This window comes from Tripterygium wilfordii, chromosome 4, assembly GCF_013401445.1.
Source record: "Tripterygium wilfordii isolate XIE 37 chromosome 4, ASM1340144v1, whole genome shotgun sequence".
NCBI classification, from domain to species: Eukaryota; Viridiplantae; Streptophyta; class Magnoliopsida; order Celastrales; family Celastraceae; genus Tripterygium; species Tripterygium wilfordii.
Genome location: NC_052235.1, coordinates 4,324,814 through 4,337,761, shown reverse-complemented (window position 1 = coordinate 4,337,761; position 12,948 = coordinate 4,324,814). Strand labels below are relative to the sequence as shown.

Below are 12,948 nucleotides of genomic sequence, written 5' to 3'. Positions count from 1 at the left end.
TAACTTTAGTCACGCTCAATTTTTTCTAAAGACATATCATCAACTGATTTTTATAAGGGGTAATCAAGTTAGATTGGGATGTCTTTAGAAAAAATCGGGGTATGACTAAAGCTATCCCATGAAAAGGGGTCTCGACTCGAATGATTGGGCCGAACTAAAGATCAGAAGCCCAATTAAAGTCTCAAACACTCGAGAGATGCAACATCAAGTCATGGGATGGGAGTCTTATAATTCGTAAAATGTATAAACCAATCTATCAATAAGGAACAATGAGTGAAACTCTCTCCCTCGCATGATTTACAATTGTTTCAATTCCCAAACATATAAGTCATACTGAGAGATTAATTTGAGGGTACATAAATGGATTCTGTGTTAACAAGGTTGAGGTCAGAGAACGAGAACCTGTGGAAAAATGTTTGGTCAGACCCATATGAGCACTCAGTTTGTCCCAACAGCTTCAACTTCAAACAACCTTCACATTGAAGATTCTGGGAAAAAAGTGAACCAACAACATTGTATAAGCCATTCACTGAATGAATTGCTTAGGGTGTTTATGGCAGGGAGCAGACTATTTATCACTTTGTTGCAGCTGGAGTGGAGTCTTGCTTTTTGTCGCGATGAACAGCTCGGGGCACAAACGTGAGCCCACGAGAATGGCGACGACCAAAGCTGACAGAAGAAGGAATGGAATCTGAGGTGCTCAACTTTGAGACTGCCGAAACAAGGCCATCAATGGTTTCATTTTCCACTTCCATTTTGCTTGTCGCCTCATCCATATGAGTAGTTTGTTTATGTTGGTTCTTCTGTCTTTGTTTCTTTGACGGATGGACTTTCTTGAAGAACTCAAAGGACTTGGGGAACTTATGCTTGTCCAGCAGATGCCGTTGCCGACCTTTGTAGTTCTTAAACTTCGAACCACAGCCTTCAACAAGACATTCATACTGTTACAAGGAGGAGCCCGATTAAGTATATAGAGCCAAATTTGCCCCTTGAAAAAAATGTAAATAGAGCCAAATGTTAAGAATAGAGATGAAAGCTGCATTTTCAACGAAAGGAGGAGATGATTTATAGTCGTCTCAAATGAGAACATGTGTTTAGATTCTTTAGATAAGTAATAATGTGGGGGGAAAAAGGACCGGTAACTATGTAGATAATCAAGATACCATCAAGAAAAACAAAGAGGCTTAACACATTATTACTCCTGTCAACCTTAATGTTACCAGTTAGTCATCAGGAATCACGATATACCCACAATCCTGTAAAAGTGAAAGGTAGAGCCAAAATGAATGAAACACACATAAAAAGGAAAATGAGAGCAGAGTGTGGCTCGCTTAACTAGAAATGGGGCAGTACTAGAGCACCAAACACAACAATCACAAATCACATCAGATACAGTGAAAGATAATTGTCCCAATGCTCACTAAATGAACACCAGTAAATCATAGAGAGCAGCATGTTATAGCATAAAAAAGTCAGAAGAGATACCATCACATAGCCTCGTGCAACTTTTGCCTGAAAGAAAGAGTCGTGAGCTTCAGACACGTGTATACTGAGCAGGCGAGAGGTTGGATAAACTCTTGAGCAGACGGAACAAGAAGCAGTGTGCCTTGCATTATAATGATCTTCAAAGTCCTCCAATGATTTCAACCGTGCACCACAGCCAAAAATGGGACATAAAACATCCTTGCTTGAACATTAATTCGAAGTTAGACACATGGTAAGAATGGATTGCGCAAGTCTAAAATATGTAGGTTTTGTCCAATAGAACAATAATTTTATTTATTCTAAACCAATAACTAGCAATGCAATGGAAGCATAAATAGCCAGAAATTTTTTCTACAGTTCTACTACCATACAAAAGACCAAAAGGAAAAAAAATCTGGACTCACATAGTCACATCGCTTCTGGAACAAAATTCTTCCAGAGTCTAAGAAGAATTTTTTTCAATATAAAAGAGTTTGAAAGTAATGCATAATTCCAACATTTGCATCCATTCCTACCCAAATTATCAAAAACTGAGTTTATACTCCTATTTTCCATCCACTTAGTAACTTCAAAACTAGCACTGACGTTGAATCATAGAGGAGCCAAATACAAAAAAGTTATGGAATGAAATTTGACCTCTGATACCTGACTTCCTCATCTATCAAACCCTGAAGCTGATGCCTTTCATCTTCAGTTATATCCAGTGCAACCTAGCAATTCAAAATTGAAATCATTCAAAAAATAAATTTCGCTTTCTCGGCATCAACAAGCAAAGTCGGATGTGGCAACACATTCAACAGAATTTACATCAGCAGAGAACTTGAAATAACGAATGGAGAAGAAAACACAAAATATAGAGCCCTCAAGTGGAAAACTAAAACCAGAGAAAGTAACCTGTTTGGCAAGGAGTTCTCTCTCGATGTTACCGGAAGCAAAGAAGGGGGAGTCAGGACTGAATTTCCGTCGAAGGGAGGTCCAGTACGGAAACCCTAACTCGCCTCCTTCTGAATCCACAACCATCGCCATGGCCCAAACTGAGAGAGATTCAAAAAATTCGAACGATCTAAATATCTAATCGTAATGACGACAGCATAATCGAAAGTCCGAACGTTGAGCAGGCTCTAGTATGTTGCTTTGCGTGGGCTAGAGTAATGGGCTTCGTCGCGCACATCTAAATTTACTGAAAACAATTTTTAAGGGCCGAAATATGGCCTTTTTCATCATGATCCAAGCCCAGCCCATAAAATAGGGTAAAATAAGAAAAATGTTTTTAATTTTCTGCCTCAAGAGTCAAGACTAGAGAAACCAATTGATTTAATTAGTCGATTGTCTACTAATCACATACAATTTATGCACCGTTTGTTCGGAGGAAAATCAACCTATCATGAAAAACGTATCTCATGGAAAAATTAATTAATTTCTAGTGTTTGGACAACAATATTGTTAATATTTTTCATTGTTTGTTTGGTGAAAAACATAATTTGAGGTGCACCATTTTTTTCTTGTGATTATATAATTTGTGAATAAATATATTAACTACTGCACACGTATGTATCTTTTATATAGAGAGAGAAAATAAACAAATCGATTTATATACAACAAATCAATAACCTGTTAGAGGTAGCAACTCTACAGTGTAAGGGAAAATGACATCCCCTCAAGTGGAAAAGATGTCATTTTTCAGCGTTCTTGTTTAGTTTTTCTAATTGATTTTTAATGCATTTCCTTGTATTTTTGTATTTTCCTACAAACAAACACTGATAATACAAAATAGTTTTTTCAAGAAATGATTTTTCGCCTAACAAACAGAGCATTAAAGAAAAAATATGTTTTAGAATGGAATTTTGATTCTATAATCTTGATTTAATGTTGGGGTCAATTTGGTGTAAGTTTTAGAAGATTTTAAAAATTTTATTTTAATTTGATTTCGACATAAAAATTAAAATCAAGTGGAGAAGGCATTAACTACACGTTTTAGAAGATTCTAAAAATTTTATTTTAATTTGCTTTCAACACAAAAAAATTAAAATCAAGTGGAGAAGGCATTAACTACACGTTGCTTCTAATGGTCAACCATTTTTTGTGTTGTATATTATTTGTAGATAATATTTAATAAATTACACTCAATTTGGCGAGATTTACCTAATCAAAGTCTATTGGCATGTCTTAAAAGAAAAATACCAAGTCTATTGAACGTTTCAACATATGAAGATAACGTTACATCAAAATCAATTTGTTCCTCACATGTGATAATCACATTGCACACCTCTACAATTTCCTAATAAATAATTAAGCTTTGAAAAAGTATGCTTAGAGAGTAAAAGCTTGTAAAAAAGACTTAGTAATCACAATTAACTTGGGGATTAATATCTTTGTTATCGGTTGTGTCACATAGGGAAAAACTCAACAAAATATTAAAAAAAAATGTCAATCTAAAACTTTCTGCTGTCAAATATAACTGATAACCATTGTGGCTGATATTTGACCGACACCAAAGTGTGTGTGTGTACTTACCCCAAGTGTAGGGTATCGTCAAGTAATAAACCGGTGAGTCCGGTATCGATCCACGAGGAAGCAATGCAAATTTGAAGTGAATGATATGCAAATGACTAGCTAACACTAATAAACACAATGAATATCAAATTAAAGCAAGTAAAAGAAATGGGCCGAATGACTCGGTAGCATGAGCGATTTTGTAATCAAAGTAAGCACAAATTGGATTTAAAACAATTAATTAAAAACCTAGTCTCTAATCCGTCCCGGTGGCTACTCGGTTCTCATACTCAAGGTATCATTGCAAACACACACAACCATACACAATGCATTGTGTGATACTATCAATCATGCATATGCAAAGAGAATTGGGCTATAAGACTTCAATTCATACATGTAGGCCATCGGGTCTCTTAATCTACGATGAACGCAAAGGGATAAGCACCTAATATTATGAATTAATATTCCCCCTTGGGGCTTGGCTTGGCTAACACCCTAGTTTCACACTCAAAGATCAATTAACCATAACTCTCCCATGCACATTCCTAATTTAACCCAAAACCCCATCATCAATACACATAATTAATAGCTATGCAATGAAAAACTCAATTAATTAAGGAAATCATGCAATGGGTTTAACAATTCTCAATCGAACGCATTAGATGCAATCCCTAGACTAGACAATCCAAGAATACAAGCAAATATGTCATTCCCATAGATCCAATCACACAACTATCACGAAATTAAAAGAGAGAAATCGAAGCTACGATTCTTTGAGCATACCTTAAGTAATCGAAACCGAGCACCCACCGTTTGGGACTAGAAACTAGAAAGAGAACTTAGCCACTCATCATAATGGACATAAACATCAATTTTATAGATGAAAATCAATGTTTACAAACAAAATCACGAAAAACCAAGAAAAACTTAGAGAGAGAAGTAGAGAGAAAACAATGGAGGCAAGAACTTCGAGAAGATGAATTGTGTGAAGTAAGAAGAAATCTTAGGGTTTTCTCCTCCTTTTACCATTGAAAATACATAACTACCCTTATACAAACGTTCCCCATTGGTTATATACATGATTTACCCCAAATGCCCTTGAAATTTCGGTGCAGAAAATTGCAGATTCGCCGTAGGTGTCCGGACGGGTGTCCGGACGGGTGTCCGGACGGGTGTCCGGACACTTCATGCGTCCATCAACTTTGAAGCCTCTGTCTCAATTTGTGAAGAAAGCGTCCGGACGGGTACTGTGGGTGTCCGGACGGGTAGTGTCCGGACACCTTGGGAAGTGTCCCGACACCTCACAGCAAAAAGTGCCCAAAAAGTGCTCCAACTTGCCCGAACAAGGTCCGATTCCTACAAAACCAAGGGGAAACATTTGTAAGTGTAAAATTAAGCTAAAATGCAATCAAATACATTAACTAAGTGCTAGAACATCCTAATTAAAGGACACTAGAACCTCAAAATAGAGGTCCAATCAATATTGCTTTTGTTTTTTTTTGTTTTGGTTGTATAAAGTATTTGGGATTTGTTATTCTGTCATTTTCAATTTCAAACTTCAAAGGCAAGGAAGGCTGCATTTCAACTCCTTGAACAGGTGTACATCCATAGGAATTTATGAACAAAAATAAAAAACACTCTTAATAATTTTCCAAGAAAGTTCGTTGGCCTTTGAATTAACTTGTTCGGTTCACCAAAAAACAGATGATCAGGTAGCAGAGCCATCGAACATATTGACTAGTTATTAGATGACATAGGTTTAATTTAACTATTAGAATACTGTAACTAGTAGAGAATTAGACCAAGTTCACAAGAGCAACTTGTCTATGTATATAGAGAAATGAAGGAGTAAGAATTCTATGCTTTGTATATATATGTGTGTGAGTAAGAGTTTTACAGAGGGGAGAGAGAAAAAAAGATGGAGGCAAGAACAGGATTGGCTCTGTTGATGATTTTGATGGTTATAGGGAAGGGAGAAGCCCAACTAGTGGAAGGTTTCTATGGCCCTACTTGTCCAAACTTGGAAGCAATAGTGCAGCAGGCAGTCGCCACAAAGCGCAGCCAAACCTTTGTGACTATTCCAGCCACCTTACGACTCTTCTTCCATGACTGCTTTGTGACGGTATGCTCAACACAAGTTCTTTTTTCTTTTTTATTTTTTGCACACATCAATGAGCTTTGGCATTGAACTGCTTATAGAGTTCTGTTTTTGCGATTTTTGTAGGGATGTGATGCCTCTGTCCTAATAGCATCACCAAATGGAGATGCAGAGAAGGATGCAAAAGATAACCTTTCCCTTGCCGGAGATGGTTTCGACACGGTGGTAAAAGCAAAAGAAGCAGTAGAAGCACAATGCCCCGGAATAGTCTCATGTGCAGACATCTTAGCTCTTGCTGCGAGGGATGTTGTAGTTCTGGTAAGAATCGCTCAACTATCTGAACATTCTCTCCTACAAAAAAAGCCGAAATTAATAACAACTTCTCTCTTTGATGTTATCAAAACGTAGGCAGGAGGACCTTCGTTCGCTGTCGAACTGGGACGTCGGGATGGCCTCGTCTCTCAAGCATCTCTTGTCGCTGGAAATTTGCCGGAACCTGAATTCGATGTTGCTCAACTTAATGCCATGTTTGCCAAGAACAATCTTAGCCAACTTGATATGATAGCACTCTCAGGAGCACACACTCTTGGCTTCTCTCATTGTGACCGGTTTGCAAACCGCATTTACTCGTTTACACCGTCTTCTCCTGTAGACCCTACACTGAATCCTGACTATGCAAAGCAGTTGATGGAAGCATGCCCTCAAAATGTAGACCCAAGCATAGCCATCAATATGGATCCTGTGACTCCACAAACTTTCGACAATGTGTACTACCAAAACTTAGTTGCAGGGAAAGGATTGTTTACCTCAGATGAGGTTCTGTTCACCGATTCTGCATCTCAGTCGACAGTCGTGGAGTTTGCCAACAGCCCAGCTGATTTTAATGCAGCCTTTGTCACCGCTATGAGAAAACTCGGAAGAGTGGGCGTGAAGACCGGTCGCCAAGGAGAGATAAGGAGGGACTGCTCTGCCTTCAACTCATGAAGGCAAAAGATATTATCATTACATCAACACGTTCTCCAAAGAATAAGAGTTTACAAGATCGTTCAAGGTTTTGCTATTTTGTTTCTGCAGTAACAATAGCTTGTTTTTCTGGAAATGTAAAGGCAAAGATTGCTGCAGTTCTATAAAATCTACCAAACCATCAATTCATAAAACTTGATGCAACATTTCTGAATGAAATCGTAGAATCAAAACCTTCATATGTTTTATATATATTCATGCATAGCTTACAAGAGAATAGAATCTCACAACAACTTGACAACTAATCAAATTCCTTCCAAGAGAAGAAGAATCAATGAGCCACCTTCAACAAAAATGAACAAAATGACATTTTTGCAGGAAAAATTGGCCCATTAATTATATAAATACCTAATGAACACTTGCACAATCAAAGCAAAATCTTCACTGATCACATAGCACCCAACTCAATGCAAAGAACAACAAAATCTCAAGGTGTTTACTGCAGAGATATTCTGGCCTCAAACACTTTCTTGACCTTTAGATATTGACATGGGAAAATCCCTCACAAACTCTGTTCAACGTTTACCAGCATTGTCTCAAAGTGTATGGCATACTCCATCTATGCAAAGCCCAATCTCCTTTTCCCTCTTCCAAGAAATTTTAAGTACGAGATTTTCCATAAAGGTGGGCATAGACAATCTTCGTTCGATAGACAAGAATCATACTCAACACTACTGCAACGATGCAAAATCCTGACATTATCAAGGAAGTTAAGAAGTAGCAAACAGAGCCTTGGCACTTCAGTGACTCGTCTACGCCAAGAACGCCAGATAAGATTGAACCTGAATTCTGTATTAGGTTATGGTGACCATGAGCTTGCTTCTCAGCTTCACGGTCATATATATGGCTTGCAATTAGACCAGAGAATACAAGGGAACCAGCTGGATTCCCCAGAGTGAGGAAATTATACAAAGCACCAAACTTTTTCAAGCCAAACAACTCTGAGGCGGTAGCCGGCATAATTGCCCAATGGGCGCCATATCCAAGACCAATCAAGAGAGTACCAATGTGCATTGCCCCAGGCCATCCCATTGCAAAGAAGACATGTCCAATTGCCATAACAAATTGGGCTACAGCCAACGCTACCGGCCTTGGATAAGCATAGTCCCTGTTATACAATATTAAGCAGATGGTTAAGAAGAATAAGAAACAAGGAATATAAAGCTGGAACTCAATGAATATTCTGGATGAGATTTTATCAATTCATACCTCACAACAACCTCAGAGAAGTAACCCCCACCAATACGACCAAGGAAGTTCCAAATGCTAATCATGGATACAAAAATATGTGTGTTGTCATATCCTAAAGACTGACTCATTTGACCCAGGTTATCAATCACAGTCAATCCGGATCCGGAACCCAATAGAAGGGAGACAAACATGAGCCAAAAGTCTGCCTTAATCAAAGCCTGCATCAAGGTGAAGTCTTCACCTCTATGTGGACCCCTCCTCCTCTTGACCCTCACTGCTCCCTCTGCAGCTGCTTGGGCTAGTTTTGTTTGCAATTGGGCAATTCGTTTTTGCCTTTCTGCTGCAGGAAGCAAGTCGACTTCCTTTGGCTTTTCATCCTCAACTTCACTGAATATGACCTCGTGACTGTCCCGCTCAGAGTTACCTGGTTCTTGCTCCTCAGGTTTAGGTAGAAGAACCTCTTCCAGTGAACCTCTTGGCTCCATGAAGAAACTCAATGATATTGGAATCACTATGGGAATCAATACAAGAACAATCATAATTACCGTAAAAATTGTTGTAATTGTGTGGGACACATCGAGCAGATCTTGGACAAGCATGACTCCCATCAAGTATGCAGCCAATAATAGGCACACACTATATACAATAGTAAAGCTCGATCCATCAGATGGCCGGACTTGTCTGTGACCCCCAACAGGTCTGATAAAGAACATTAGAGCAACGACTACCATTGCTGGCCCTACTGCAACCATGAATATTAGATTTGCATGATCAGGGGAGTGGATCATGTAATATATTTGAGTCAAAATAGCGCCGCCCAGCCCAGCAAAGCCCTTCAATATCCCCACCACAGGACCCCGACTTTTGGGAAAGTTTTGTACACAAGAAACAAGAGCAGCCGTATTGAAGTAGGTTTCACCATTGGTTCCTACAAATATAAGAATGCACATCTGCAAAGTAATGGAAGAAAACGATTTAACCAAGGCCAGACAGACACATAACAGGGGTAATTTTCCTCAAAACTGTTAGAGTAAGACAGAAGGAGAAAAGAATTAACAATATCCTTTATGAATAACTACATAAAACTAGGAGGAATCCACGTTTAGCCGTTATGACAGCATATATCACAATTTGCTCCTTACAAGTGGCATTATGAGTATATGTCCGTCTCAAGACCACAATTGAAAAAGAAAAGAATATTTGCTAGCAATAAAATCCATTTACTTATCAATGTAAAGCTCCACTTTTACAGAAATACAAAACAAGATTCAATACGTAGAGAACAATTATGATCAATAAGATCCTTTCCAACAAAAGATGATATATTTTCAAGTAGCAAATATTCCACCTCATATATTCCAATTTAACATGAAAAGGCAAAAACAGGATGCCTTACAAGTACAAAGAATCAAGAAATCTTACTTCGATCTCCATCAATAATACCATGTCTTTTTAGATTATATAACAAATCCAAATCTCTGTATCACAATGACTAAGCATACCATTTCTTACTTCAACCTCCATCCTAGTTACATCACATATGCTTGCATGCAAAACACAATCATCACATTCACAAACGCCATTAAAGTTCAATGGTTCCTTCCCTAAAGAGATGGAAAAGGGATTTTTTTTTTCCAGATTTAGTACAGAACTCTCGAAAGATATATATCAGCAAAATAGAAAAACTCCATAGAAAATCGAATCAAGGTGAGGGATATGAGTATATGACATCAGTTGCTAATTATACAAAGCATAGCTATGGACTAATCAATGGATCTATATCAACAAAAAGGATAAATAGAATATGAAATCAAATCAAGGTAAGAGATATGACATCAGATAGAGTACTCACAACCCACAAAGGCAATACTGGAGCTCGACCTGTGACGACAAGCCACACCCAGCCATACCCAATCAAATTCTGCAAGGCTCCAACAAGGAGAGCAGCCCATAAAGGCAAAAACTCAGACAAGGATCCAGCCAAAAACCCAACACTGTCACCAAGATCCTTGGCCACACCCAGCTTCGACAACTGCCTCTGGTTGTACCCCAACGAGCTTTTTATCACCGGCGATATGCTCCCAAACAAATACCCAACCCCCGCACACGATTGAATCCACATTGCAGCCACAAATACGAGCCATCTGTTATTAATAAACGATCCAAATCCTGCTTTCAACCTGCCCATCACTCAAAATCAGACCCAGAACCAGAATCAATACTTGAAATGAAAAAAAGATGGCGGCTTTTATCAATAAACAAAGGTTTTTTTTTTTTGGGGGGGGGGGTCTCTTTATATACAAGACGACAATCGATACATGTATAGATTGGGGGTGGCGGTGATGTCATGAAGAAAAAAATGGGCGATGTTATTTTCACACATCTAATTTGCTTCTGTCACTCTCACGTCATCATGTCAAGTATATAATCATATCACATAATTTCATATGTGATAATATAACAATTAAAAAATTCTATTTTATTATAATTTTTTTTTATTTTCGTTACTATCGACATATATATACACATATTAATTAAGATTTTTATTTTATTTTTATTACCACAAACATAAAAATGTTTCAATATACACATAAATTTTTTTTATTTTCATTCCACCGACTGTAAACAAAATATACACGACAACTGTATTTTTTATCTTGATTCCCATATAGCTATGATAGAATGGGATGATCCACCAAGAATGGAGATTGGAGAGGGATATGAACCTGCGGTTTTTACCCTCACATTGAGAACGATATGCACTAGCATTACTTACCCATTTAACTTCGGTCAAAGATGGTAAGAAGAAAAAATGGTTTAAAACCACGACGTTGTCATATATAATTATAAGCTGGTATGATGCAATTGGCATATGGTGTTGAAGCAATAGAAATTCTATGTTGCTAATAAATAATAAGAATAATTTTTTTTAATATCATTGAAAAATATGTTTTTCATTGAAATTGAGCATTGAGTGCAGATATATCTAATCCAATTCATTATCAATCGAATCAACTCTCATTGGTAAAAATAATGTATTTTATCACATCGTGGACAGTATTTGATAGTGCAACTTCTATTATAACTTTTTTATATTTAAATAATTTTAAAGAAATGTCAATGATTGGCACCGCATAAATTGCAATTATTTAAAATTGTAAACACATGATTATTGTACATAATAATTTGACTTTAACAAGAGATTATATAATCAATTTGGCCAAAATTAACGGCCCCACCCCTGGGCCTTGCTCACATTAAATAAAAAAAAGAGACAAATTAAAGAACTTGTCATAATTGGGTCGGACCAATACAATCGTCGCTTTTTAAAATTTTGAGGGTGGCCGATTTTATTATGAGTGCCGATATTTGCACACAAATTTGGATTCAATACACACATATTTTTTAAAAATAATTTAGTTTATCAATTTATCCTTAAATGAAATTACTTTAAAACCTATCTACTTTTTTGCACCCATATTTTTTTACTCAATACAATACAATACAATTAAATTTAACTTTGTAACCCTAATCTTTTAGTTAAATTTTTATACGAAGTATCGTTCTCCTCTCGCCTTCTATCTTCTCTTAGTCTTCCATCTTTCTCTCAATATTGGATATTCATGGATTACAAGAACAATATTATGACAGAGAATTCAATGTATTTGCCTAGTTACATTGAAAAAGAGATGAAACTTGCTGAAAATTATGAAAAAAAATAACACTACAGAGAATCTCGTTGAAAACAATGAAGAGAGCGATATTGGACAAAATCCCTCCAATAAAGTAAGTATATAATTTTTTTATTTTAATTGTGTTAATAAGATATTGTCAAACCCTTCCATGTTTGACAGCGGAGGACATAAGATTTATCCTCCGATATGAAAATTTTAACCATCATCTTTTTATTTTCGAGTGTGGTGTATATTTAGGAATTGATTGTTATCGTGATTTGACATTCCCTTTGTTGTTTCATTGCAAAAAAGGTATGCAAGATTTTATTGGAATTTTTTCCAATAATATGAAGTTTTTTTTGTCTATTTCTCCTTAATATAATTCAATAATATCAAGTCTTTTGTGTCTATTTCTCCACTTTCTAAACTTAATCTACAAAATTGATTTTGAAATAACTGTCAATAATATTTTAATGATTATTAAAGGAAGGAAGTTGAGATATATATGGATGGGGAAAGGGTAGTTTAGGATTTTAAATATTATATAATTAATATGTATGAGAGGGTTTTTTAGGAAACTCAATGTGTGTATTGAAAACCAATTAAGAGTGTATTAAGTAATTGTGTGTGTTGAGTTCAATATCGTGTACAAATATCGACTCCCTTTTATTATAGATCCGTTTAATTACATATTTGGCCCATGACGACCCATAAGACTCGTGAGTTTAATCTTCAAAAATTATTACCGTGTGGATTGCGGGCCGCTTCTTATAACAGTGTCACAAAATGTGAAATTGACACTACTTTATTTATTGCCGTAGTCTCACATAATTATTAATGTTACAAGCTAGGCTTGCAATGTTGGCTTATTTTTTATGCCATGCCCTCTCCAGCTGTGTAGTGAAAGAAAGCACATGATAATTTGGTCCCATGACGAACTAGAAGTGAAAAGGGAAGAAGCAGCATCGAATATAGAGAAGAAAA

The 12,948-nt window shown here is 36.7% G+C and overlaps 3 protein-coding genes across 3 annotated transcripts; 1 reads left to right on the top strand and 2 right to left on the bottom strand.

Moving 5' to 3' along the window:
* Positions 1–312: 312 nt before the first annotated feature.
* Positions 313–2,583, bottom strand: LOC119996254 (zinc finger protein 511-like). Its single transcript, XM_038842820.1, has 4 exons — positions 2,380–2,583; positions 2,131–2,195; positions 1,486–1,687; positions 313–941 (listed from the first exon to the last, which is right to left on the bottom strand). The coding sequence occupies exons 1-4, from the start codon at positions 2,509–2,511 to the stop codon at positions 576–578; spliced, it is 765 nt and encodes a 254-aa protein (XP_038698748.1). The 5' UTR covers positions 2,512–2,583; the 3' UTR covers positions 313–575.
* Positions 2,584–5,694: 3,111 nt separating this feature from the next.
* Positions 5,695–7,253, top strand: LOC119997763 (peroxidase 55-like). Its single transcript, XM_038844950.1, has 3 exons — positions 5,695–6,100; positions 6,203–6,394; positions 6,485–7,253. Exons 1-3 carry the CDS (start codon positions 5,897–5,899, stop codon positions 7,058–7,060), a joined length of 972 nt encoding a protein of 323 aa, XP_038700878.1. The 5' UTR covers positions 5,695–5,896; the 3' UTR covers positions 7,061–7,253.
* An 8-nt stretch (positions 7,254–7,261) lies between these two features.
* On the bottom strand, positions 7,262–10,555 carry LOC119997761 (protein NUCLEAR FUSION DEFECTIVE 4-like). The gene is made up of 3 exons (XM_038844949.1): positions 10,143–10,555; positions 8,309–9,240; positions 7,262–8,207 (listed from the first exon to the last, which is right to left on the bottom strand). The coding sequence occupies exons 1-3, from the start codon at positions 10,476–10,478 to the stop codon at positions 7,700–7,702; spliced, it is 1,776 nt and encodes a 591-aa protein (XP_038700877.1). The 5' UTR covers positions 10,479–10,555; the 3' UTR covers positions 7,262–7,699.
* Positions 10,556–12,948: the final 2,393 nt, after the last annotated feature.